At 45.3% G+C, this 27,488-nt stretch overlaps 1 protein-coding gene across 4 annotated transcripts in view; it reads right to left on the minus strand.

Annotated features, from left to right (window-relative positions):
• Nucleotides 1-9,950: 9,950 nt before the first annotated feature.
• Nucleotides 9,951-27,488, minus strand: part of ARHGAP9 (Rho GTPase activating protein 9) — a 113,310-nt gene continuing 95,772 nt past the window's right edge. For all 4 annotated transcript variants that reach the window (XM_083169380.1, XM_083169379.1, XM_083169381.1 and 1 more), the window contains one exon: nucleotides 9,951-10,555. In XM_083169380.1, coding sequence (XP_083025506.1) covers nucleotides 10,366-10,555 — 190 coding nt within the window. In that variant the 3' untranslated portion in view covers nucleotides 9,951-10,365. The remainder of the gene's footprint in view (nucleotides 10,556-27,488) is intronic.

Here is a 27,488-nt window from a genome sequence, read left to right on the forward strand (position 1 = left end):
GAAACCAAATCACGATCAGGTTACATAGAAACATAGAATTTGACGGCAGATAAGAACCACTTGGCCCATCTAGTCTGCCCCTTTTTTTAAACATGTTACCTCAAACCATATTTGATCCTTATTTTTTTGTAAGGATATCAATATGCTTATCCCAAGCATGTTTAAATTGTACTACTGTATTTGCGTCTACCACCTCTGTTGGGAGGCTATTCCACTTATCTACTACTCTTTCTGTGAAAAAAATCTTCCTCGCATTTCCCCTGAATCTTCCTCCCTCTAGTTTCAGTGCATGTCCTCGTCTTCTGTTGCTCCTTTTCCTGTGAAGAATGTCTCCCACCTGTACCTTGTTAAAGCCCTTGATATATTTGAAAGTTTCTATCATGTCCCCCCTTTCTCTTCTCTGCTCTAAAGTATACATATTAAGATCTTTTAGTCTTTCCTGGTACGTTTTGTGATGTAGGCCATGCACCATTTTAGTTGCTCTTCTTTGTACAGTCTCTAATGTATTTATATCCTTCTGGAGATATGGCCTCCAGAACTGAACACAATACTCTAGGTGAGGTCGTACCAGTGACCTATACAGTGGCATTATTACTTCTTTCTTTCTACTGCTGATACCTCTCCCTATGCAACCAAGCATCTGACTTGCCTTTTTCATTGCTTTGTTACATTGCCTACCTGCTTTTAAGTCCCCTGAAATAGTGACACCTAGATCCCTCTCTTCCTCAGTAGTTTCCATTATAGTGCCATTTATACTATATTGAGTCTTTGGATTTCTGAGACCCAAGTGCATGATTTTGCATTTTTTGGCATTAAACTGTAGTTGCCATTCTCTTGACCATTTCTCTAATCTGCCTAGATCCTCAATCATTTGTTTTACCCCTCCTGGTGTGTCTACCCTGTTGCATACCTTTGTGTCATCTGCAAAAAGGCACATTTTACCCTCAATTCCATTTGCAATATCACCAATAAAGATATTAAAAAGCACCGGTCCAAGTACAGATCCCTGGGGTACTCCACTTGTAACCTTTCCCTCCTTTGACTGTACTCCGTTTACTACAACTCTCTGTTTTCTGTCCTGCAACCACGCTCTTATCCATTCAACTATCTTAGAATCCAATCCCACGCTTTCAAGTTTATTTAACAGTCTGCGATGTGGGACAGTGTCAAAAGCTTTACTAAAGTCTAGATAAGCTACATCTACAGCCCCACCTTGATCTATTACTTTAGTCACCCAGTCAAAAAAGTCAATAAGATTTGTTTGAGATGATCTTCCCCCAGTAAACCCATGCTGTTTTGTATCCTGTAAATTGCTGGTTTTGAGATATTCTACAACTCTTTGTTTTAAGAGTGTTTCCATCAATTTCCCTACTACTGATGTAAGGCTCACTGGTCGATAGTTGCTTACCTCTTCCTTGCTTCCACTTTTGTGCAGTGGGACTACATTAGCTGTTTTCCAGTCCTCTGGGATTACTCCAGTAGCTAGTGACTGGTTGAATAATTCTGTTATTGGTTTTACCAGCTCCCATTTAAGCTCTTTTAGTATCCTTGGATGTATCCCATCTGGCCCCATTGATTTATCCACTTTCAGTTTTGAGAGTTCTGTGAGGACTTTCTCCTCTGTAAATGTACTTGTCTCTCCCTCAGTTTTCTGACTATACTTGCAACTTAACTGTGGCCCCTTCCCCTCTCTTTCAGCAGTGAATACTGAGCAGAAATAATTATTAATATTATCTGCTATTACATTGTCCCCCTCAAGAAAACTTCCACTCTCTGTCTTCAGTCTAATTATTCCACTTTTTGTTTTTCTCCTTTCACTTATATACCTAAAAAAAAGTTTCCCCCCCCCTTTACCCACTGACTGGGCCATTTTCTCTTCAGCCTGTGCTTTTGCACATCTGATTACCTTCTTAGCCTCCTTCTGTCTAACAAGATACACCTCTTTGTCCTCATTCTTCTGCGTCTGCTTAAATTTCTTAAAGGCCAACTTTTTTGCTTTCACAATACTTGCTACTTCTTTTGCAAACCACAATGGCTTTCTTTTTCTTGTGTTTTTCCTAACTCTTTTGACACAAAGTTCTGTTGCTTTTAGAATTGCACTTTTTAATTTTTCCCACTTATCCTGCACTCCTTCCAAGTTCTTCCACTCTGCCAAAGAATCCCTTACAGAGTTTCCCATCTCTACAAAATCAGCCTTCCTAAAATCTAACACCTTTGTTTTTGTGTGCGATGAGTCAGTCTCTGTCTTTATTTTGAACCATACTGCTTGATGGTCACTGGATCCCAGATTTTCACCCACATTTATGTCAGATATTCTGTCACCATTTGTAAGTATTAAGTCTAATATTGCGTCCTTACGAGTGGGCTCCCTCACCAATTGCTGGAGGGATGCTCCTTGCAAGGAATTCAGCATGTCCCTACTTCTGGTGGAACTTGCAACAGGCAGCTCCCAGTTTACATCAGGTAGATTAAAGTCCCCCATGATTATCACCTCTCCTTTTAATGCCATTTTATTGATGTCCTGCAATAAGGTTGACCAACAAAAATTTCAGCCGCAACTGCCAGGAAAATTGTTCAGGATGCAAAGAAAAATCCACAAATATCTTCAGCGGAAATACAGGGGAAAAAGTGGTGTGGTTGTTTCAAGATGCACAATAAGGAGGCATTTGAAGAAAAATGGGCTGCATGGTCGAGTCGCCAAAAGAAAGCCATTACTACGCAAATGCCACAAAGTATCCGCTTACAATGCTCCAAACAACACAGAGACAAGCCTCAAAACTTCTGGAACAAAGCCATTTGGAGTGATCAGACCAAAATTTTACTTTTTGGCCACAAACATAAACTTTACATTTGGAGAAAGTCAACAAGGCCTATGATGAAGGGTACAACATTCCTACTGTGAAATATGGAGGTGGATCGCTGATGTTTTGGGGATGTGTGAGCTACAAAGGCACTGGAAACTTGGTAAAAATTGATGGCAAGTTGGATGCAGCATGGAGGAAAATTTGCACTCATCAGCCCCGAAGCTGTGCATAGAACGTACTTGGACGTTGCAACACGACAATGATCCAAAACACAAGGCCAAGTCGACCTGTCATTGGCTAGAGCAGAATAAAGTGAAGGTTCTGGAGTGGCCATGTCAGTCTCCTGACTTCACCCAACCACTAACCATGAGTGAAAGAAAAGTTTGTGAGTTATCATTCATATCCTATGACAAATGGCCAGTAAATCACAAATTTTGCTAGGGTATGTAAACTTATGAGCACAACTGTACATGTTACACCACAGTAGAGCCTCTTATACACATTACACCACAGTATGCTTACCTATACAGGTTACACCACAGAATTTTATGCAACAGCCAACCACAGAACGAGTCCTGTGCTTCTGTGACTGCAGAAGGTCCTCCTCAGTCACCCACATAAAATAACAGACAGATTATTGTGCTATTGTAAGTGGTTGTGTAATATACATAGTTAGTGGGATCTAATGGGAATACGGGAAATAATGGCCAGGGAATTTAAAAATACAACTCCTATAAATGATCCTAGACAATCAAATATAAGGCACAGGCAGACAGGTGCAGCACTGCCCACTGTAATGTATACAATACAGCAAGAAGCACTCAACTGATGGTGGCACGTACATGTAGGTCAGGGTTGCCAACCCTCCCGGAATGGCCGGGAGGGTCCCGGAAATTGGGTCCCCCTCCCGGCCCCCCGGAAAGGGGGGCAACCCACCCGCATACTCGGGGGGGGGGGGTCCGTGGGTCAAATGACGCGATCGCATCATTTTTGCCCTGCCACCCGCAGTGCAATGACTGAAATACCGACATTGCACTGCGGTTGGCGGTGCTAAAATGTCATGTTTGCTATAGCCACGCCCCTGATAGAGCAGCCCGCACGTGGCTCTGCCCCCGAACCGCCCTTTCCCCTCTCGGTGATGGCCCCGCCCCCCTACTTCAGTGAGCTGGCTGGCTCTCCCGGAGGGCAGCATAAAAGTCGGCAACTATGATGTAGGTGGATGCGGACGGTGCACCCACAGATTAAGTACGCTGTGTGCTGTGCACAGTCTGCACCACCCTCCTGTTGGAGTTATATGCCAACATCTATATGAGCAGGTAAATCATACAATATAGAGAGATGTTTATATACTGTATAAGAAATGATTCATTGTATTAATTTAATAAATTGTATTAGTGCTACAAGTACCGCATACTATATATTGGATAACACCAGACTTGTTCAACTAAATCAGATGAATAAATGTACATAAAAATATATCAAAGATAATATATTTACTAGATTAACTAATACAGCATGTATTATTTTTACATTAATATAAAATGCTTTTCCACTATACTGTATATTTTTATGTAATATATTGAATTTTTACACTCACAAGTAAGACTGAAAATGTATGATTTCCTTTTGGTAACTGAAAATCTCCAAGTTAACAAGCCCTACAAACTTGGACTAAAGTTGTTGTAGATAATAAATATCCCCTTACCTGCTTTCTGCTGACAGTGATTGGTATCCAGTGTAATGTTATCCAGAGGGTAGCATGGTTGTAGTCTAGCAGAATAATTTGGCTGCAAAGTTCCCAAACTGGTTGTCATGGCATCCTGTGGTGCCTCGGGGCAATGGCAGGGGTACCCTGGGTTGGTGGTCCAGGATTAATTCAAACTATTTATAGTTAATGTAATAGGACAAACCATTGCAAGTGGCCTCCAATCATAAAATACCCTTAGAGCTCTGGGGAAGATCATTGCCCAGAACTTGTGAGTGGTTGGCCCAGGTGCAAAAATATAATTTGTGTCTCCCTCCTCCATTCCAACCCAGATTCACAATATACCACACAGCAGTGGGTGGCCGAGGTGGGCCCCTAAGTCCTCAGAGGCCCCTGGGCAATGCACCTGCTGCACCAATGGTAGTTCCGCATTTGATCTGACCAGCATGTTCACTGGGTCCCGATGGCATCAACGAACCATATAGTTTACCAATTTCGTTCAGTGTGTACACTCAATATCATTTGACTAGCGGCACCAATGATATTGTTAACTATATTGATGTTGCCCCTAGTCATCTAATGTGTATGGGGCTTTAGACTTGCCATAAATGCAGCACATGTTTATGCCATGGTCTTAAATTGTACTTTCCTCCTGAATTTGTCCTAATGATAAATAAGGCACTGAATCCCCAGATCTTAGTAGGGATGGGACATATGCATATTCCCAACTGCCCTGATTTTTATAGGACTGTCCCACCCCAGGCAGCAGTGTCCCACGATTTGGGGGGCAGTTGGGAGTTCCCCTGTCCCTCACTGCTCTGCGGTGAATAGATGTGTATGCATGCACACATCGTCTACCCAAAGGAGACAGAGAGACAGGAGGCATGGTCAGCAGCTCATTGGGCGCTAGCCATGCCCCCATAGTGACAAAATGGGGCCATGGCCGCACGGGAATGCCGTGCCCATGAGCCACACCCCCATTTTCGTAAGGTCCTTTTCAGAGACCACGCCCCCTTTTTGGAAGCAAGCGAGCATCACGCTTCATCTTCTTATAAATTTGGGAGGCATGTATTAGTACAGTAATAATAATGTCCTTCATAAGAATCCAAATCTGTATATACGATACACATCACTGATGACTGAAGGATATTTGTTAAGGTACCAGCCTGCCAAAATAACAGTACCACTCCACTGGCATATGGCTGTAGAGAATAATTTCAACACTCCACCCTTGCATCTGACTCAGTGGCAAACACAGGATTTTTAGAGGGGGGTTTCCCAATGTAATCCAAAATCTCCCTCTCTGCAGCACATTGGAGTAGGTCCAGGAGTCTGTGGGAGTGGTAACAGTCCTGAAAATTGGTCTTTATCTACACTGGATACTGTATGGAATACAGTATTACTATTTAACAATATAGATGGTCTATAGTATAGGCCGGTGGTTCCCAAACTTTTTTGAATCACGGCACCCTAGAGCATCAAAATAATTTCAAGGCACCCCTAGGCCAAATGCTTCTTATCGAGAAATTCAGAAAAAAAATATTAAATTAAGTACATTGTGTTTATATGGGATGCGGTCATTTGGTCTACTGCATTATGGTAGAAAGTCATTAGGTCGAATCCATTAGGTCGACATGCTAAAAGGTCGACATGACTCTAGGTCGACATGGGAAAAGGTCGACATGATTCTAGTTCGAAAGGTCATTAGTTCGACAGGTCATTAGTTCGACAAGGTCATTAGTTCGACATTGTCTATGTCGACATTCACAAGGTCGACATGGAGTTTTTCACTGTTTTTTGAGCCAACATGTGCCGACAGGCGGTATTTCATGCCCTACCATCCACTAGGGCGTGGTGGGAGAATAAAATAGTGTGCCGAGCGTAGCGAGGCACCGTGCCCGACGCATAGCGAGCGCAGCGAGCGATGCGAGGGGATGCAGTGCACTTTAAACTGTGTCCATGTCGACTGTGTTGACATTCAGGTAAAAAAAACAGTGAAAAACCCCATGTCGACCTTGTGAATGTCGACATAGACAATGTCGAACTAATGACCTTGTCGAACTAATGACCTGTCGAACTAATGACCTTTCGACCTAGAATCATGTCGACCTTTTCCCATGTCGACCTAGAATCATGTCGACCTTTTAGCATGTCGACCTAATGGATTCGACCTAATGACTTTCTACCATAATGCAATAGACCAAATGATCCCAACCCGTTTATATGTCACAGTTATGTGGTGAGGGACAGGATTTGCTTCTGTTTGTCCACATATTTTATGATTGGCAGCCACCAGCACTGGTTTTGCCTGGTACAATGACCATAAATAATATGAATTGACCTTGGTCCACCAACCTAAGGCACCCCTGCAAGTATCCTGAGGCACACAGTTTGGGAACCACTGGTATAGGCTGTTTCAAACATTTAAATAAGATAATTGGTCAGCAAAAAGTTACACAGCATAATAAATAAATAAATAAACATAATAGAAGCAGTACTGCACTTTCTAGGCTCACAATCTCCCACTTCATGGTAAGGCTCCGGTCTCTTCCTCCTGGCAGCTGCTCTCTGATCCAGTGCACTGAATGAGGGTTCAGATCCACACAAACAGTATATGTGGGAGAAGAAGCGGCTACCACTGGGCATGTGCACCAGCTGATCTCTGTCCTTTACACTGGATGATGTGGCACCAGCCCTAGTAATCATATTATACACCATTGTCATAAATTAAGGCACTTGTCAAGAGGAGGGGGTTTCTGGGCAACCAGATCCCCCCCCCCCTGCATTTGCCTATGTGACCCAGAGTTGGCCCTGGGCATAGGCAACCTTGGCAAATGTCTCTGGTATCTGGAATGCCTAGGCATGCATTCCAAGCATTAGGCCATATTACCTTGACAGCAGGCTGTGGCAGGACTTGGACGGGCATAATGTGTATAAAGTAAAAAGATACTACTGTGTGGTATATCATTATTAAGGGACACTATGTGTCATGTAATGTGAATAATGGACATTACTGTGTGACATAAATTGAATAAGGGACAATATCATGTGATATAATGTAAATAAGGATGCACTACTGTGGTATATCATTTGATTTAGTACTATTTTGTGGACACACCCCAAGCAAGACGACACCCCTTTCTGTCCTTATTTAAAATATTGAAGTTTTGCTGGCACAGAGCACCAAAATGTTTAGTTACAGCTCTGTGGATGAGGATTGCTATGGGTAAGGGGTGATGGGTGCTGCTGGCTGCTGCTGTGATCTGTGCTGCTGTGTAATGGAATCTGAGCTGGGAGAGAAGTGCTGGCACAGAGGCAGAAATGGCTGTGGTGCTAGCAGGCACCAGCCAAAATCTTGCCTAGTGTATCAAATTGTTTATTGACGGCTCTGGGCTGACCCTTTCTTCTCAGTTTGCCATCTTAGCCCTGGGCTGGAAATTGGCAAAATCAGTAGTGCAAAAATAAGAAATTCCCAATAACAATGCTTTTCTGTCACTGGTTTACAATGAAATATCAATGGAAGGATTTATTGCAATCTACATAATGCCTATTTCTAGGGGTGAACCATATAGGCTGTGGCCCAGGTATTGGTTGCAATTGGAGGAAGGGCCATCTGAGTGATATAAAACATTTCTTACCAGTAATATAGCACTTTGGCATGATTAGCAATTACTCACAATGTGCAACTGGATACATAATTTATTGCCAGAATATTTGAGTTTGTTACTTTGTTGTATATTATACTCAACTGTAATTTGTGCTTATGTCAGTAAGTGACAAACAGTACAGTACTGCTTAACTGGCCATAGGACCTCATGATCAGACAACAGTGCACAGCTCAGTAGTGTATCCCCAGGCCTCTTCATCTATCACCCAGAATATATACTCAGTATGCATATTGCGCATTCAGGTATTTTTCCTTTTTTGAGTGGTTGGTCAGTGTTATGTCTAGCAAAATCCGAATCTCGTGTTTCATTCTTCATTGTTTGAGACATGAAAGCAAAACAATATATATATAATGTTCTGCCCTCGTAAGTCTGAATATGGCACCTCATCAAGGGGTCGAGTTATCATTGGGGAACAGGTAGCCCCTGATAACTAATTATCCAACTTACCTCTACTTGTATTGGTAGATACAGTACTAAAACAGTTCGGTATAGAGCAACAGCACTACAGTAGAAGAGCAATTCAGTTTTACTCCGATGCAGGGAAAGCTGCCTCAAAAAGCTGCTGTCTCTTACCCCTTTGACACCAGAGCCTCAAGCCTGGTTATTGCCGCTCCACTGCAGGCCAGGGCTTGGTGTAAAAGTGGTTAAAAAAATAATACGAGTCCTGTTCCCTGGGTGTCCGACCCGGCAAATGTTCAGGGTCAGGGGCTTCCCCGGAGTCAGGGGGGCATGTAAATGGATATAAATGGATAACCCGTGTCATCTGATCTGGGGACCTATTTCCACCAATAGGGGAGCCCATATCTCCGGACCACAGTGCCCTGCGGTCAGTCCAGAGGTTGTGCAGGGGCTGTGTAAAGCCTCTGCTGCTGTCTGCGGTATTATGCAGACAGCAGCGGAGGCTGGGAGGAGGTGAATGGATGTTTGTTATACCCCATTCACACTGAAGCCCAATATACTGAACACAGGACAGAGCCAGTGCTACAGATATATTTACCCTTTTCACAAGGCCACTGGGAGCTGGGTGGTTGGCGCCACTCACACATTGCACTTGGAGATTACATCATCAAGCACTGCTGAGACAGCCAATCAAAAGCTGTTTAGGCATGATCCAGATCATCAATGATTGGACTTGGGATGCAAGACCCAGATAAGGGGGCGATTCTCTAAGACAGAAATGCTGTAAAAACCCCGTTATCAGGGTTTTTACCGCATTTCTGTATGCTCTAACCCCCCTCCGCAGTGGGAGCGCTGCGGAGGGAATCGCCAGCAAAAGCTGGCGATTCCTTGCAGAAGCCTATGGGCTTTTTACCGCAGCGCTGTGTGAGGGATCCGTCACAGATCCCTCCCAGCATGCCCTGCGGCCGGCGCGTCACTCTGCGCATGCGCATATGGACTCCCGGGTCACAGGCGGCACCGCATCGCAAGGGACAGCTCTTATCGCAAGAGCTGTCCCTTGTGTTTATGATAGCATATGTTAGAGCATATGCCGTTATTAATAATGCGGTGGCCGGCGAAGTGGGGGCGAACAGGGCTGCGGATGTTACAACATCCCACCCTTAATCTTTTCACACAGAGCTTGGACCTGGGTCGCACTAGATTGTCCTGGCAATAACACGGGTTCTTGGCGCTGTGTCAGAGGGGTATTTATCTATCTGTGAGGCAACAGTTTCATGTGAGACACGATGTTTACTCTGTCCCAACTCTTTCCAGTTAATAATAATATGTCCTTGAACAAAAAAAAAAAATGAAGAAAAGAACACACACTGCAAATGACATAATTCAATCTTTAAGCATAAGGTAAAAAAACAAAAAAAAATCTGCAATGAATCTGAACATCTGCTATAAAACAGCATATGATTGACCTCGAATCACTTCGAATGTGAGCCAAAAAAAGATGCATTAGGATTTCAAGGTGGAATTGTCTCTGCCAATACCATTATCTGATCTTTGTCCAGTAGTTCACTAATAAAGTTTTTTTTTATCTGCCAGTGCAGTAACTTTATATTATATGTAATGTACTTTGTAAAACTCCAAGATAAAGGCTCATACTGTATCTGATGCAGAGGGACTGGATAACATTAGATCAGTTCTCCTTTCACGGCCCATGTAGAACTGGAATATCACTGCATAGTGCTTATGTTTTTAAAAACAACCAACTCTGTTTCTTCATAGTTTCTCAATGTCTCTACTCCTCTGGATCACTTGGAAAGATCTCCTCGTAGTGAGTGAGAAAATGTTCCACCACTTGGTTCTGATAAACCATATTGGCTGCAATATTAGCAAACAGTTCTTTCTCCGGCCTCATCAGTGTTGGACCAAAAACAATGCCAACATTCTGAGTGGTCATGCGGTTCATCTCGGACTGTTCTTTCACTCTGTGGACAGAAGATAAGGGTTAATGGAATACCACACAAAGTGTATGTTAGCGTTTTAAGAGAGGAGGAGGACCCTATGCACCCTGTCGGCAGTAGTTCAGCGCTGTACTAGAGCACTCAGACCCAGCTGCACATGTGTAGATCTCTTGAAAAAATGGTGCGGCGTCCATTTTTTTCAGCAATTTCACCAGCGCTGTTGCCATCGTCTCGGGATGCAGTGTGTGTGGTGCGGGCCCACCTGGACTCTGCATGTACTTGGTAAATTATGGTAAAGTTTTGTTATATTACTATATTATAATGCAAATTATCACAGAATCACAAATGTCCCATCATAAGATTATACAGTATACACACTAAAGCTTCTAAAGCTTTAGGTAACGGCTGGCTCATTAAATGCGTTCAAGGCAAAGTTGGACAAACATTTACTGGAGAAAAACATCCATGGGTACAAATAAGAAATATAATTTGTCTGTAAAATACCAGAACCTACCAAATCAGCAATGGATATCTATACCAGGTTGAACTAGATGGACGCAAGTCTTTTTTCAGCCTTACCTACTATGTAACTATGTAAATGTGTAAACCGGTGCTGTTACCCATAGTAATATCCAATCAGGTTCTGTCTATCATTTTCTAGGATGCATTAGTAGCTTTATTACATTTACCCCTAATGTTCTTTAATGAACACTGCAAATAAAGATAGAGAATAGCTACAGTAGGGTATGTTTTAATCACAATTTAGTGATTCATTTGAGTAACATGTCCTCTATTTAGCAGTGGCAATGGGTGACAGGAAGACTGAGGGTGACAGTGGGGAGGGGAGGTAACATGTGACAGGAAGAAAGAGTGTGTGACAGGGGAAGACAGTGGGTGTGAGGGGTACAAGCACAATGTCCTGCGAGGTGGGGAAAACGGCATGTACCTTGGTGGAGGCAGAAATACAGTGGTCTCTGCTCTGTTTTTGACAGGCCCCCCACCCCTTAGCTTTCCTCAGTTTGGCACTCAGTCAGACATACTCTGACAGTGCCAATTACACCAGCTATGGGATTCATTAAATTCACAGTGAATCATAAAAAATGTCCAGCTGTATGTTAATTAGAGGCAGCATGTGACTGTGATCATCAGCGCTCATAGCTGGCAGGACTCCGCTATCAGTCCGGAACACAAGGTCATGTCTGCCTCTCTGAGGTAAGAGCCAGGTCCCTCAGGCAGTGGAGCCCACCCTGCTCCCTGCACTGGGCCATTCATTCAATATTGCTCAAAATGGTCTATGGGAGGGCCAGGGGATAAGTCATTGCTCATTTGGGCAGCAGTGGTAGTCCCTCCTCTGACCTGGGTTTTTAGATTTTTAAAGCCAAACACCCTAATACTGAGGACTCCTTTATGTCGACTATGATTAGACAAGCATTGCTAATCTATAAATTGGTGATCATTAGATTTATTAATCACTTAATTTTAATAACACAGTGTTGAATATGTATGTATTCTTGCAGCACTGCAGTCTAATTATTAATTAAATTATTAAATTAATTGTACTGCCTGGAGAAGTTGTTGTGACAAAATACATTGTAGAGTAGTTTAACAATGCATTCGATTACGCCATCCCAATGCTCATTCTACTGAATATAGAGGAGAGGATATCCTGTGGGACAATGGAGGACATGAATCCACAAGGACTGGCCATGAGCTCAGTCAGAGCCTCCTTTATAATGTGGGTAAAGGATTTCCTGTGGGACAGAGGAATACATGAGTCCAGAAGGTTTGTACATGAGCTCAGTTAGAACATCCACTAAGCGCTAGGTACATGATTTCCTGTGGGACATTGGAATCCATGAGTCCACAAGAACTGGGCATGAACGCAGTCAGGACGTCCACTAAGAGCTAGGTACAGGATTTCCTGTGGGACAGTGGAATCCATGAGTCCACAAGAACTGGGCATGAACGCAGTCAGGACATCCACTATGCGCTAGGTGCAGGATTTCCTGTGGGACAGTGGAATCCATGAGTCCACAAGAACGCAGTCAGGACGTCCACTAAGCTCTAGGAACAGGATTTCCTGTGGGACAATGGAAAGCACAAGTCCATAAGAACTGGCCATGAGCGAAGTCAGAATGATCTCTAAACTCTAGGGACAGGTTTTTCTGTGGGACAGTGGAATGCATGAGTCCACAAGGATTGGGAATCAGCTCAGTCAGGATGTTCATTAAGCTCTAGGGACAGGATTTTCTGTGGGACAGTGGAATACACGAATCCACAAGGATTGGGCATGAGCTCAGTCAGAACATCCACTAAGCTCTAGATAAGCTATTTTAACATTTTGGTACTTATCAGTGTGGGAATTCAAAATTGTTGAATGTTGTTTTATTATCTGTGGTGTTTTCTTTCTTTCCTCTACTCCCACTCATTCTAATAGTTGTAGACTATTCATAAGATACATCCCAGCAATAAAAAAAAGAACTCCTGTTGATTCAGAGAATTATATGACTGTGTACTGAACACAAGAGAATTGAATATGCTTCCGCTACAACGTCTGTGTTCAGGATCTGGTATTTGTTCTGAAATTTTGCAATGGAAAAAAAAGCCACTTATGGGAAAAATAGAGGCCTGTTTAAGCCATAAGGATAATCAAATCCAAGTTAAATGCTGGGTTGTCAGTGGCAAAAGAACAAGGGTTTTAGAGAGAAGATTAAAGATTTTTTTCTATTTTTTTTTCCAAAATATTTAGTGAGAAAACCACAGTGGGAACCACTTAAATTCAGGGCCTCTACTTTGGTTGTGAAACCAACGTGTGTAGGAAGTTGAAACGGTACAGGCTAAGTAGGATACAACAGAAATGATTCTGGAGCCAGAAAAGTAGTTCCAAAGTAGCTAAAATGGACACCTGTAGGCTGGCAACTATGATGCCTCTATCCTTAACAGACTTATAGAAAATCCATCTCACCCTCAGACCCCAGATGAACCAAATGCACTGAGAAAATCTGCACTGCAGGTAAAGAAGACCATGATTTTTATTGGACCTCAGTTGGAGGGGTCTGAAATACAGCCGCATTTTTTAAATCGTTACAAGACATAACTAGATTGGGAAATTTTGTCAGAAATCCTGGACCTCCACAAACTCACACCCTATTACATTTCCCGATACTTGTGTATTATCAGGGTGCCCATTACGTAGTTTATGTAGTGGTGTATTGAGAATACCAATACAGCACTACAGTATGCCGGCTATGTAAACTAAGTGGCTCTGGAGCCCTAAAAATACACAATGCTTAATATCCCCACTTTATTCTAGTTGACTCGGATGGATGCGTGTTTTCAGACGGCCACCGAGTGTTCTTAGCCCCGCCAACCGTACAGATCGCTCACCCTGTCCGAATGCGGTAAGACGCCGAGCGAACGGACCGTGAGTGGATGTTTCATGTGAACAACTCCCCCATCTGTGGGAACCTCCCCCATCCTCTGATGGTTGCCGACCATCGAATGATGGACCGAGCGGTCAGACAGCTCCGAGTGCTCCAGACCACTCGGACATTTCTCCATGCGAAAGCAGGGATATGGGCGGGCAGCTGGCATCCGGCTATGTCAGCTGTCCGCCCCCCACACGTGCGTCATGGCCGGATTACCATACATACGCCCAGCGTTTTCATGGTAACGCCCATGAAACGCAGGGCGTACGCATATGGTAATGAGCCCAAACAGCCCTTCACGCCCCTCTCCGCCCCCTGCTCGGATTGTTCCGACCGATCGTTTCTGTGCGGAATTCACGCCGTATTTGGACGTCCGCGGCGTTCGCACATGCGCAGAAACGCCTCTGCACATGCACAAACACAATACATCGGCCACCCAACTGAAAACGCAGCCATCTGACTCAATCAGAATAAGGGCATCTGTGCTGACCATTTTGGGGTTTAGGAGTGTCTTTTAGCGACTCCCCTTTCCATAGGACATTCCTCCCTTTTACAGTTCTTATAAATGTATGTAAATAATAATAAAGTTCATACATGTAAGATGTTGCTATTAAAGTTGGTGTCTGAATATCATTAGTGGGGCATGATATGTATTTCCTCTGCATAGCACAGAATAACGTGGTTTGCCTCTATGCGGTTGAGGCTCTTGTAAGAAGCTCAGTCACTTCCTCAGTGGATTTGTCAGACACACAGATCCTGAATCATACAGGATAACCTGGCCAGCGGAGAAGTACATGTGCAGCTGCTTTTCTTAACCCTAGAGAAATGAGATTTGTACTTGGGCAGGCAGGAAGTGGACTGAAAATGACTCAATGCAAAAAATGAACCAGAATACCGAGAATGTAACTATTTCTTCACTCGCTTCATCTAATCTAAACTCATCTGCCAAGGTGCTCAGCATGCAAATAACCGCGTCCAGGCAGAGAGTGGTCTCTCCATAGTAGCAGGTGCATTTTAGCATTAGGTGACTGGTAGATTTAATCAGATGACTAGTAACAATTCCGGGACATTTCCTTTCATATAGGTTTTAAATTAATATGGGGGGATAAGGGGGGACATACAGCATCACAGTGAAACTTGCCAAAACAAATGGGCTCGCAGAGACCTGAAAACTAGCCAAAAGGGATAAAACTGTTTCATTTGCCTTATTAAAGAATATAAAATACAACAGCGCTGCTTTATTAGTGTAAGCACTATTGTTTCTCATTTTCCAAATGAAAAAGGACAGCGTTTATTTCCCCATCCAATTTCTATTACCAGCAGCTGAAAGGAGTGTGACGCTTTATACAACATATCATTCATTTTATACTTCTATTGTGTTTCTATTGCTAGAGGGAAATTTTCTGTTTAAAAACATGTCATGTGAATAAACCAAGAAACACAGCCTAAAGGTAAGCTGCTGTACAGGGGTGCGGGTGGGTGAGATTCACTCTAAAATCATAAATAGCTAAATTGTGGTACATGAAAGTCAATGCATATAAATTTGCCCTAACTTCCCAGAACTCACAGTGCTGTGGTGGAGTATATTAAAGCACCCTGGTGAAGTCTGCTACATAGATGAAATGCGTTTGACACTTTGGGGTGTATTTAATGCGGCCAACGAGGGGGTTAAACGGCGGGGATTGCCAAAAACAAGCGATCTCGCCGTTTAACCCCCACGCTGGCCGCTGATCCTATTCAACGTTCCGGCGGAATCCTCGCTGTTGGAGGACGGCAAGGATTCCCCCAAACAGCGAGGCTCGCAGCTAATGCAGAGAGCCCACTGCATTTAGCCGCGAGTCTCGCTGTTTTAGCGGCCGCTTACGGCATTTCCCCCTCACTCCAAAAAGCTAGCAAGGGGGAAACGGCGTATGCAGGGGGTCAGTTGAATACTGACCGTGCGAGCTGTGACAGCAAGCAGGCAGCACTGCTTACTGTCACAGCTCGCCCTCCGCATTGAATACTGCCCTTTGGGTTCCTTGAGTGACAATCAATTGGAATTGAGAGTTCCTAGTTTCACCGGTTGTGTGCTATTATGGATATTATGATATTATGGATTTTGCAACTGACAACTGTTGTTGAGAATTATAGACAATGGTTTGATTATTGTGTTCTTTTTTCATATTACTTTTTCACAAATACTGCACTATATTGTTCACATGGACTGATGGAAAATTCAAGAACTGAAGCATACTGTATAATAAACTGAACTATTTAGTTGTGTACTACGTTGTTAAGCATTTTTTAGGTGAGGATTGTTTCTCACACTTCTATATAAAATCATCTGACCCAAAGATATTCTACGGGAGGAATTCAATTTTTGGTAACATCTGGCTGCAACCATCCCTGAGAATCAGGGTAGCAAAACATTACTCATTTCATTATGCAAGTCTCTACGGTGTGAGAGAAATTTGGCAATGTTGGTGGCCCCTACTGCAGGGGGGCGGCAGGTGGGAAATGGGCCCTGGGTAATGGGGGTGGTTGCCAGAGGGGGAGCTGAAACTGCAACTGTACATGAAGTCTAATCCTGAATTTATTGCAATGAAAGCATGCTCCTGGATGTGGCCACAGAACGATATCGTTAACAATATCATTTCAATTGTTTGTACTATATCAATTTCTCAGGGAGTTCCAGACAGTTAACGATATCATTAACGATATCGTTCATGGGCGATATCATCTAATGTGTTTTCAGCTTCAGTTTGAGCAGGTGTTCAGGTGTTATTACTGAGAAGGAACCAGCAGTACAAACAGTCTCCAGGGGCAACCCAGCATCTCTGGCAACCCTGGGCACCCTAGGCGGATGACTTCTCATGAATCCACGCTCCCACAGGGACTTCCTGTGAGGCCATGCTCCTTTTAGCAAGGTCACAACCTTTTTGAATACACACATGGCTGCACCTGGTGTGCCCACCTTGGTTCCGCCTCTGTATGGAGGATATAATCCTCTGTATTATATGGTGGTTGTTACTGTTCTACGTATTATATGGCAGTCATATAGTATTATACCGTGGTCACTTTTGCTACAGCTTTTTCCAATACAGGTTCTGTTCTACTCAGTATACAGACTTATAGAGGGTACACACGGTGAAATATGTACTATGTTTCTATTCGATTTAGAATAGAAAATCGAATGGACATCGAATGGTTTTTCTACATTCGACGCAGATTCGATGTGCACTCCCGTGTAGTGTAAATCGAATAGAAAAATAGTCTTGGCAGGCAAGACTATATAGGAACAGATCTGGACTAAAAAGTCCAAATTGAATGTGTGTTGGTGTAATATGTCAATAACAAAGTGAGTCAGCATCTGAAACATCTGCAATGGCTGCCCCTCCTTTCCTACAGAGTGTTGCAGTAACAGCGGGACACAAAACCTTGAATTAATATTGGTATATCCTCAATAGGAAACAGATGTTTGATTTTTTATATAACAGTATTGGGATGTACAGCCCCCATTATATTAGGCAAAGACTAATATTGGCCCATTTAGAGAATCTATAGCAACAAGCAGAATCAGGTTCTGACTTTAAAGGTGCTCAGTGCATATGATTGTGTCTTATCAACAAGCTTTTCTATATGGCTATGTCAGACTAGCCCAGCAAGGAACTGGGTGGTTCCTGCTGCCTGGGAGCTCTGGGCCTTATTCAGGCAGTACAAATTTGTTCTCAAAATCTGCAAAACCATGTGCACTGCAAGTGGGGCAGATAGAAACATTTGCATAGAGAGTTAGATTTGGGTGGGGGGTGTTGAAACTGAAATCTAAATTGCAGTGTAAAAATAATTGTGCCAGTATTTACCCTGCACAGAAACAAAATAACTCACACAAATCTAACTCTCTCTGCACGTTACATCTGCCCCACCTGCAGTACACATGGTTTTGCCAATTTTGAGAAAAAATGTGTACTGCAATCAGATCTGAATAAGGGCCTCTGCCCTTCACTGTGGGGAACAAGTACATTAGGGAGTCGTGCTGTGCAGAGAGCCACGCCCTGCACTGCCAAACATCGCACACAATTGCAATAAGGACAATGTGATCTGAGAGGTAGATGTATGAAGCAGTGATAAGGGAGGAGAAGTGAGGCAGAGGAGAAGGAGCCCATCGCAACCAATTAGCACTGAAGCAACATTTATAATTTGCATAATATAAAATGATACAGAGCGACAGGTGGCACTGACCTGTTCACTAGGCTGCAAGTATACGCAGCCTAGTGAACTGGTCTGAATCAGGCCCAAAGACCTCATGCTTTTCTTAGTATTAGCTCCAATGTCTGTACGTATGACGTCATACCATACTTGCCTACCCTCCCGGAATGGCCGGGAGGCTCCTGAAAATTGTGTCCCCCTCCTGGTCCCCTGGGAACATGGGCAGGACTTTCACATTCTCCCTCGAGCTCCCTCACCCCCTTCCCTGCTGAAACACATACCAGAATTTGCGGGTCCACAGAGAGCAGGGGAAAAAATTGCAGCAAATAGTGCCATTTTGCATCATTTCAGCCCCTTCCCTTCTCCCCACACCCGCAAATCACGGCATTTGTGTGGCATGGGGGAGGGCCTTTATAATGTCAGCCTCGTCCCCGCTCCATCCGACATTTAGCATCTGGGACTCCTCTCCGGGAGTACAAAGAAGTAGGCAAGTAGGTGTCATACACTTGTGTATTATGACAGGTCACACTCAATACTGCAGGACTGAAGGAACTGGCACCCAATAACTGCCTAATCACAAACAGCCAGCACCGTTCTACTGGGCCTGTGTATACAGACAGATGTGCACTGAAAGTACTACACCTGCTGTGTTTTTCTGTATAAGTTTATGGACTCTCAAAGCATTAACACTGTCAAAGACATCAAACAAATACCCAGATCATCACATTTGAAGGTGGTGAATAAGGAAGTTCTGGGCAGTATCTTTAAAATGAAATATGGATGAAAGAGGATTGTGCTTAAACTTCATTTATATTTATGGACAGGGCTGCTGTCAGAAATTGTGGGGCCCGGGACTGACAAAATCCCCCCCGTGTATTGAGAGGATACCTACGGCTTCTCCGGCTCATCCTCCCTGGCATGCTGGGCACCTGCACTGTAAGCCGCTTAATGAAGTCACACCACGCGCGGCTTACAACGCGGGCGCCCAGCATTCCTGCTGCCCACTGCACTGCCTTGCTGTGTATGTCCCTGGGCAGCGGGCAGCAGGAGGATCCGGCCGAGCCTGGGGACCGCTGTGTATGTGCTGCTGTGAAGTGGGGGACGGCGGCCAGCTGACCCATGTCACTGCGGCTGCAGTGAATGCGGGTGCTGGCGGGCTACTGCCGGGGCCCTACCCACTGTCAGAGTGGCCAGGCCTGGGACAGTTGTACCCATAGCACTCCCCTGTCGGCGGCCCTGTATATGGAAGTGAACAACCAAATTCAACAGAGCATACCTCCCAACTGTCCCGCTTATCGCAGGAACGTCCCGATATTTTGGGACATTCTCGCATCCCTCCCGCCGCCGGCAGTGTCCCGCAGCGTGGGGGGGGGGGGGGAGTTGGGAGTCCCCCCTGTGGTCTGTGAATAGACTCTGTGCGCATGCGTCTATTCGTGCAGGCAGAGGGGCTGGCCAGCAGCTCACAGAGCTGCTGGGCATGCCCCCACCGCGGTGAAAACGGGGGCGTGGCCTCGCGGAAGCATCACGAGTATAGGCCATGCCCCCTTTCCGGCAGGCCACGCCCCCCAAAATTCGCTGCGCGTCTTCGGCGCGCACACCGTCCCGCCTCCGCCGCCTTGAATGTTGGCAGGTATGCCAGAGTCAAACTACAACTTATCAATTGTGACTCATCTACATTACCAAAAGGTGACAACAATTCTGGGAATATGATGTTCACTGCTAGAACTAAGTCAGGGGAATCCACGTTCTGCAATCCTTGGCTCTGACCTGATGTATATTACACTTCCTACTCCGGGGGGAAGGTGGCATAGATTGGTAAATGGCATTGCAGAACAAGTCTGATGTACATTACAGCCAGTTATACGGGTAATTTCTTTGTAGGAGATCTGGCAGGGCCAAGGAATTATGTCAGATCTGAGCAACTTCTTAGTAACTCTCTCCTCATTACCTGCTATTTATGGCAGATTTAACAAAAGCCATTTGCCTTCCAGTGTAGAAGTATACAAGCTGCCAAGGGAAATTTTATTCTGAAAGCATAACAGTTATCATAAGTATTATACAGAGAATGTCATTTCCGGATTGTGACACAAGCATTCTGGCAGAATGAGAATACATCTGAGCAGCTGGGGGAGAAACCGGCCTTTCACTGTAAATTAATATCACCTGGGCTTTTGGTTAATGGCTTCTCATTTCTAGAATACCTGTGGGACTATGGTGGGCGGCCTGCCTTTAGACGTGTTTATTTAGAAATACCACTATCCGGCTGAGTCATTCTCCGGTACTGTATGCACTGATACAGAGATACATCTTACATTTAGTACAGGCTCAAATGTTAGTCATATGCTCACTGATATATCTGCACTGTAAGTTACTGGGGCTGGTGGTTTGCCTGGAAAGATATCCCATATCCCGTATATTAGATGTGTTGCAAATTTATGGTAACTACTAACATTTTTCCACATGGGGTGTGACAGTAATGTGTAACTGGAATAGCATTATTGTCAGCCGTGTACACAGTCACACCTATTAACTATAGCTTACAGTGCAGAAGGAATAAACAAAGAGGGTTTTTCTATTAATACATACCTCCCAACTTCCTTGCCTATGGAGTAAGGACACCCATATGCGCACCAAACATTTCGGCCGAACGAAAGGGGCGTGGCCTATACTCACGGCTCCCCAGCGCAACGGCGAAAATGGGACGTGCTCTGTGAGCTGCTGGCTATGCCCCCAGCCCCTCCAGCTGCAGGAAAAGACTCTGTGGGCATGCGCACAGCGTCTATTCAGGGTGACAGGGGGGACTCCCAACTCACAAACCCATCCCCCCCGCCCACCGCTGAAGGACACTGCCGGCCACGGGTAGGACAAAAAAACTGGGACGTTCCCGCGATAAGCGGGACAGTTGGGAGGTATGTTAATATTTGTACATACACAATTATCATAAACACACTATTTCAGGGGTCCTCAAACTAGTTTGCTCCGGGACCCTATCAGACAATAAAAATAATGACAGTATCCCAGCAAGTTACTGCAGGAGGTCATCACATCACATGTGTAGGCAGCAGACCGCACATATATGGCAGCATTGTGGAGGCACAAAATAATGTGAGAAGTCTAAAACAACAGACAATTCAACAGGTTTTTCTGACTCCTTAAATCACTGACTTTAAGTTTGAGAACCACTGCACTAGTGCAAGGTATTGTATGTGATACGTCGCATGTGATATCACGCCAACTCTCCTGGCAGCTGCCAAGCAGCAGGATCGCAAACTATACATCATATGCGTTCCTATTGCATACAATGTATCATATGAGATCCCATTCTTGGCAACAGGCATAAATATTAATGGCAGCCCTTAACCTCTGCGACTCCGATCTGAAGAGCACGGGAATGCGCCAAGGATCGGAGTCGGTGGAAAATGCATGCCATATGACAACTTTTCATCTAATACCTCGTCCCAGGAGCTCAGAATCGGATGAAAAGTGCCCAAATCGCACTAGTGGATAATCGCCTTTAAGTCTTGTGTAATTCAACAAGCGATGCGGTACTTAATATGCTGCTGCTCTACACTCTGGTGCCACCTACAGGCTAAAAATATTAACTCGTCTGACAAATTGAATTTAAAAAAAAAAAAAAAGTAAATATATCTTATTAGCAAAGTAAACTGACCCTCACAAAAAGTGCTATAATGGTACCTGACTGCTATATTCTATTACCGTGACACTTTCATTCATGTGTTTATTTTATTTTGTTATTGTTCTTTACTTTTATAAGCAAGGTGAAAATACTAAAACAAGTGTAACAAAAACAGGGGTATGAATATAATGAAACATTTAAATATTACCTTTAATCATACTTGCCTACTTTTGAAAAGCAAAATGAGGGAGATTTTAGATAGTTAGCAAAATGCACCGAGCGCAGCGTCGCGCACCATTGAAGGGGTGTGTCATCAACCAAAAGGTGTGTCTAGTGACACTTAGTGCACTAAGGGGATCACCCTAACATCGGGGTCTTAATATCGCATAATGGAGCTGTTTTAATGCTAGTTTTGCTTAGGGGTGACGAATTAAAAGGCCGTCATTCCATAGAAAGCAGCCGTCATTCCGCGTCATTCTTCATGTAACATATGTGTAATGGTCTTAGCAAGATGTGTACCCAAAATATAGTTAATAGCTGTAATAATTTCTGAAATATACAAATAAATGATATTTTCTCCCATTATAGTCAATTGGCATTCCTTTTCAGCAGACCGGACTGTCATTCCACTGTCATTAATATTAGTACATCCCATTATTACATTTGTTACAGTCCATCATGCGCAGTCTAAAATTGGCTAGACTGTTTTGTTGCATGTGTGGCCTTACCGCTACGCTTCACATGCGCTAATACACTGTTGTCAGGGGACAAAACAAACTCGCTGGAGAGGTATGCTTCCACAGAACCTCTGCAGGAGGTGGTACTTCCATATAGGCAAGCAGGGGATGTAAATGGTCGGTTCCCCCTCCCCCCCTCTAAAGCGCTGTAGTGCATTCATTGTGTGCTATGTTGGGAGCTCCAAAAAAAAAAAAAGAAGCAGGCTTAGTGGCTGGGGGAGAGAGATTGCAGACTGTTATACTTACCGCTGATCGCTGCTCCCGGCTCCCGCTGTCACTCACAGTCCCGCTGCCACGCACAGTTGCTGCTCCTCTCCGTCCACGCTGCCCTCCTACTCCTGCGCTTCCCGGCTTCCGCTCACTCTGCTGCTTCTGCCGGATACCCATACAGCCCCGCGCGGTACCCGGCATGCTCAATGACGTCACGACGTCGCGCACTAGGGCCCCGCCCCTAGACATGATGCTCGCGCATGCGCAGTGCATTTTGGGGAGGGGAATGGATCAAAAACCGGGAGAAACGGATGGACTTGCGGGAGACCGGGAGGAGGAGTGAAAAGTCGGGAGACTCCCGCAAAATGCGGGAGGGTAGGCAAGTATGCCTTTAATGTAGAAATGATCAAACAATAGAGAACACGCCGACCATCCAATGATGTGGAACATGCATGCAAGTGACTCTCAGCTCACTTAGATTTGCGTGCACCCTTGGGAGGAAGTGGGCAGATAGTTGACATCCGGTGATGTCAGCTGCCCACCCCCGGCACCGACATTACGGGCCGATTACCATGGGGACACCCAGCGTTTACATGGGAACGCCCCCTGTGACTATACAACGCCGCACCACGCCCCAGGCTGGTTGCAGCCTTGGGTGTGTGCATTCAGCGAACAGCCTGTTCGCCATGGCTGCACGCACCCGGCTTATGCACATGTGCAGAAATGAACCTGCGCATGCGCACATGCCCACCATCGGTCCCCATGCATATGTTCTGGTCCGTGTGAACTCTGTTGGCTACAACATTTTTAGGGTTGTACTTATTCAACCCTGAATATGTGGTGAATCACATTATCTGTGGCATTAGAGTGATCATCCCCAGCTGATCCAGATATGCTCCCAAGTGCTTTCCAATAAGTATGAGAATAATGTAATGTGCTACATTAAAACAAGATGGTTTCCAGCATAAGTATGGGTGCTCTAATTGTCCTAAATACCTTGCTTTGAGCTGGATGCACTACAGAAGCAATGCAGTTAAAAACACAATTTTCTGTTGTTTTTTTACTGCATTAGTGAATGGCTGGACTCCGTTGTGGAGGGGAACGCAACATTACCCCATAGAAATCTATGGGCTTCTCTCAGCAGCACTGTATAAGGGATCTGACATGGATCCACTCTAGCATGCCCGCAACAAGGAGGATACTGGAAAAGCTTTATATTTAAGGCCTATTGGAGCTAAATGTGAGACTTTTGTCTCCATCATGTCACACTACTCAGTATTAAGGGCCAGATGCACTAAACTTCAAAAGTGATAAAATGGAGAGTGATAAACAGCCAGCCAATCAGTTCCTGCCTGACATTTTTCAAACACAGTCTGTGACATGGCAGATAGGAACTGATTGGCTGGCTGTTTATCACTCTCCGTTTTATCACTTCTGAATCTTAGTGCATCTGGCCCTAAATAAAGCTCTACATGTGCAATATGTAATAAGGTGCCCCGGTGCTGGGACAGCTCCCCTGCTCCCAGCACCAGAGGGACAGCAGCAGCAGTGGGAAGAGACGGAGCTGTGTCCTCCACTGGACACAGCTCCACCCGGCGCAGGGATCAGTTGTCTGATCCCTGCGGTGAGGCAGCGGGGAGCGTTGGAGCGGCGGCTGTTTGAAGTTGGTGCCTTTTTGGCAGCCAATAAAAAATGCCGTCTGCAGCATTTGAACATTGGCGCCATTCGGGAGCCAATCACGGCTCCCGTATCGGCAGCCAATAGGAAACGAGCCAATCAGCGCTCGCCAGCGTCTGATGTCAGAAGCTGTCGGGGAGGGGGGGGGAGGAAGTCCCCCAAGAGAGGAGTGCAGGAGCGTGCAGCAGGAGGAGGAAGACACCGGAAGGTGCCGGAGGACGGCGCAGAAGACAGCGGCCGGGATCAAGCCAGAAGATCTCCGGCACCTCCTGCAAGAAGAAAATAAGTGGCGCCGCCGCTGGCCAGGACAGGCCAGCGGCAGAAGAAGAAAGATGGCGGCCGAACAAGGAAAGGCCAGTGGGGGTGGAAAGCACTAGAGCTGACAAATCTCCCCCCGCTACCTCTCCCAACACCGGGTAGGCAGGCCCCTAGGCCTGCGTTACTGTCCAGGTCCCTGGACCTGCATCCATATGAGGCCCTTCCAGGCCTGCATCCACACTCAGGCCTGAATCTACAACAGGCCTGATTCCACAGTCAGGTTAGGATCAAGGGTGATTTTCATCCTTCCCTGAGAGGTCCTGCCCCTGGGAACAGTGGGCTCCGCGGCGGTTCTTCCCAGGGCCCGGACCTAATAAGTAAAGAGGGAACGTCTGTTTCCCATACATTGCCCCAGACGGCTGTCCGAGGGTATAGCCAGCTCTAGGTAAGGGGAGGGTAGGTAGATTCTGGATATACTCACAAGATACTTTTAGGTTGTTTCTGTTAATCTGTTTAGGTTATTTTGTCTAACCTGTTTAGTGTTGGTTCACTACTGTTTACATATCATAGCCATTGATTTGAGAGTAAGTTGGTTAGATAAGAGTTTATGTAGAATTGAGAAGTGTGTGTACATGTTTATTAGCCTCGTGTAGGAAAGCTATAGGTTAGGGGGGCTGTGCTTCCCCCATAGGTGCGGGAGAACGACTGTCAAGGTGACAAGTGCCCGGAGGTGAGTATACTCCACGTTTGTCTGTCTCCTCTTCCCTTGAGTACCAGTTTAGGGACTGTACACGGACGTGTGAGTCCCCTATCTAAACACCTGGGTGCGCAAGCGCCTATAGGTGAAACTGGGTGGCTGAGGCTCCGGCCAATGACGACCATTCACCCAGCCGGTGAAGGTCGCGGCCACCCATAACCCCCTTCACATTCAACTCTGTGAGTTAAACGGTGGAGCCTTCTTAACCACCCTTTTGTCCCTGACAGTACGGCGAGAAATCCATTGGGAGGAAGGTCCATCGTGTCCGGGAGCCGGAGAATTCCAGGACCGTGGTTTGTCACGGCCTGAAGGTGAGAGGGAGCGGCGCCAGGTAAGTGGTCCGGAGACACCTGCACGGCAGCAGGCACCACACTGCACCGCCCCAACACCTCTCTCACACAGTACAACATCAGATTAGAGGACAGACCTCCCTGCGTCCTAGTGTACAGCATGTATGGACAGTGGGGATTGAATAAAGCCTGTTTAAGTTATATAAAGAAACTGAATTGTTTTTTAGATGTTAAACCTTTCAGAGCAAGCTCATGTAGTCTGATTATTTTCGTTTCTTATTTAACCCGTCCCATAACTGTGAACTGAATGAGCAGGAAGGAGTAAACCGAGGTTGTTCTAAGGCTCCCGGGGAGGCCACAGAGGAAGCTCAGTCACTGTTCTTTCAACAAAGCATCTTTTATTGAATCTGCTTTCCCTTAATGAGTGAGGATTTTGTTTATGTAGTGTTACAGATGTATAAAGTCAGCTGTGACACGCATGCAGCAGCTGTGAGGCCACTGCTCACATGTGTGACTGAATAAGACTAAAAGGTTGCAACATATTTTCTGACACTGGCATGAGTACCCATTCCCCATTGCTGTATACTCCACCCCTACCTTATACAACCTGACCTAAATGATAGACAGATACCATTCCACTAACATGTCCCAATCATAGGCGAATCTAGAATTATGGTAATGGGTGGTCCCAGATCTAGATACAAAAGCAGGGGGACCTTTGCGCGGCATAGCCGCGCGCCAAAAAGGGGGCGTGGCCTCACGGGAAGGAGGCGTGGCATCACAAAAGGGGTGTGGTATTACACTTTAGACCATACACAGTAATGCCCATTACACATTTTAGCAAACTCCGTAATACCCATTACACATAAAGCCACACCGTAATGCCAATTACACATAAGGCCACACACCATAATGCCCATTACACATTGTGCCACACATCATGATGCCCATTACATACTATATAACAAAATGTAATGCCCATTACATATTTGCCACATAAGTGCAGCTTACCTACGTGTTCATTGCTAGGGGTTCTTGCTTGATGGCACCATAGTACCCATTACACATGATGCCGCACACCATAGTACCCATTACACATGATGCCGCACACCATAGTGCCCATTACACATGATGCCGCACACCATAGTACCCATTACACATGATGCCGAACACCATAGTACCCATTACACATGATGCTGCACACATAATGTCCCTTACACATGATGCTGCACACATAATGTCCCTTACACATGATGCTGCACACATAATGCTCTTTACACATGATGCTGCACACATAATGCCCCTTACACATGAGGCTGCACACCGTAATGCCCCTTACATATTAAGCCACACATTATGCATAATGCCCCCACATACCGCCACTTGTAGCGTCCCTTAAGCAATGCCCCCCCAAAGTGCCACTTACTGTAAATTTTTATATGAGCCTTCGCTGCTGCTGCAGGGAGAGATGGAGAGCAGTGCAGCTGCTTCTATGGGGAGAGGAGCAGAGCGCAGCGCAGAGCACGCTCCCACTCCCCTCCTGGTGTCCCCTCTAGCAGAGTGGACATTTGAAATATTGTGCGCGCTATTGTTGTGCGTGACGTCGGGGGAGCATGCCGGGTGCCGGCACCACATGATTAAAGGGGGGGTGGGCTGAGGTGAAAGCGGGGAGAAGAATTGGAGCAGAAGCTGCAGGGGTGACCATCATTGACAGCTGGGCAGGGGGCTGCCCGGCTGTATTCAGAGCAGTGCAGGTCACGGCTATTTGAAATAATACC

Source organism: Crinia signifera, chromosome 2 (genome assembly GCF_055691185.1).
Source record: "Crinia signifera chromosome 2, ASM5569118v1, whole genome shotgun sequence".
In the NCBI taxonomy this organism is placed as follows: domain Eukaryota; kingdom Metazoa; phylum Chordata; class Amphibia; order Anura; family Myobatrachidae; genus Crinia; species Crinia signifera.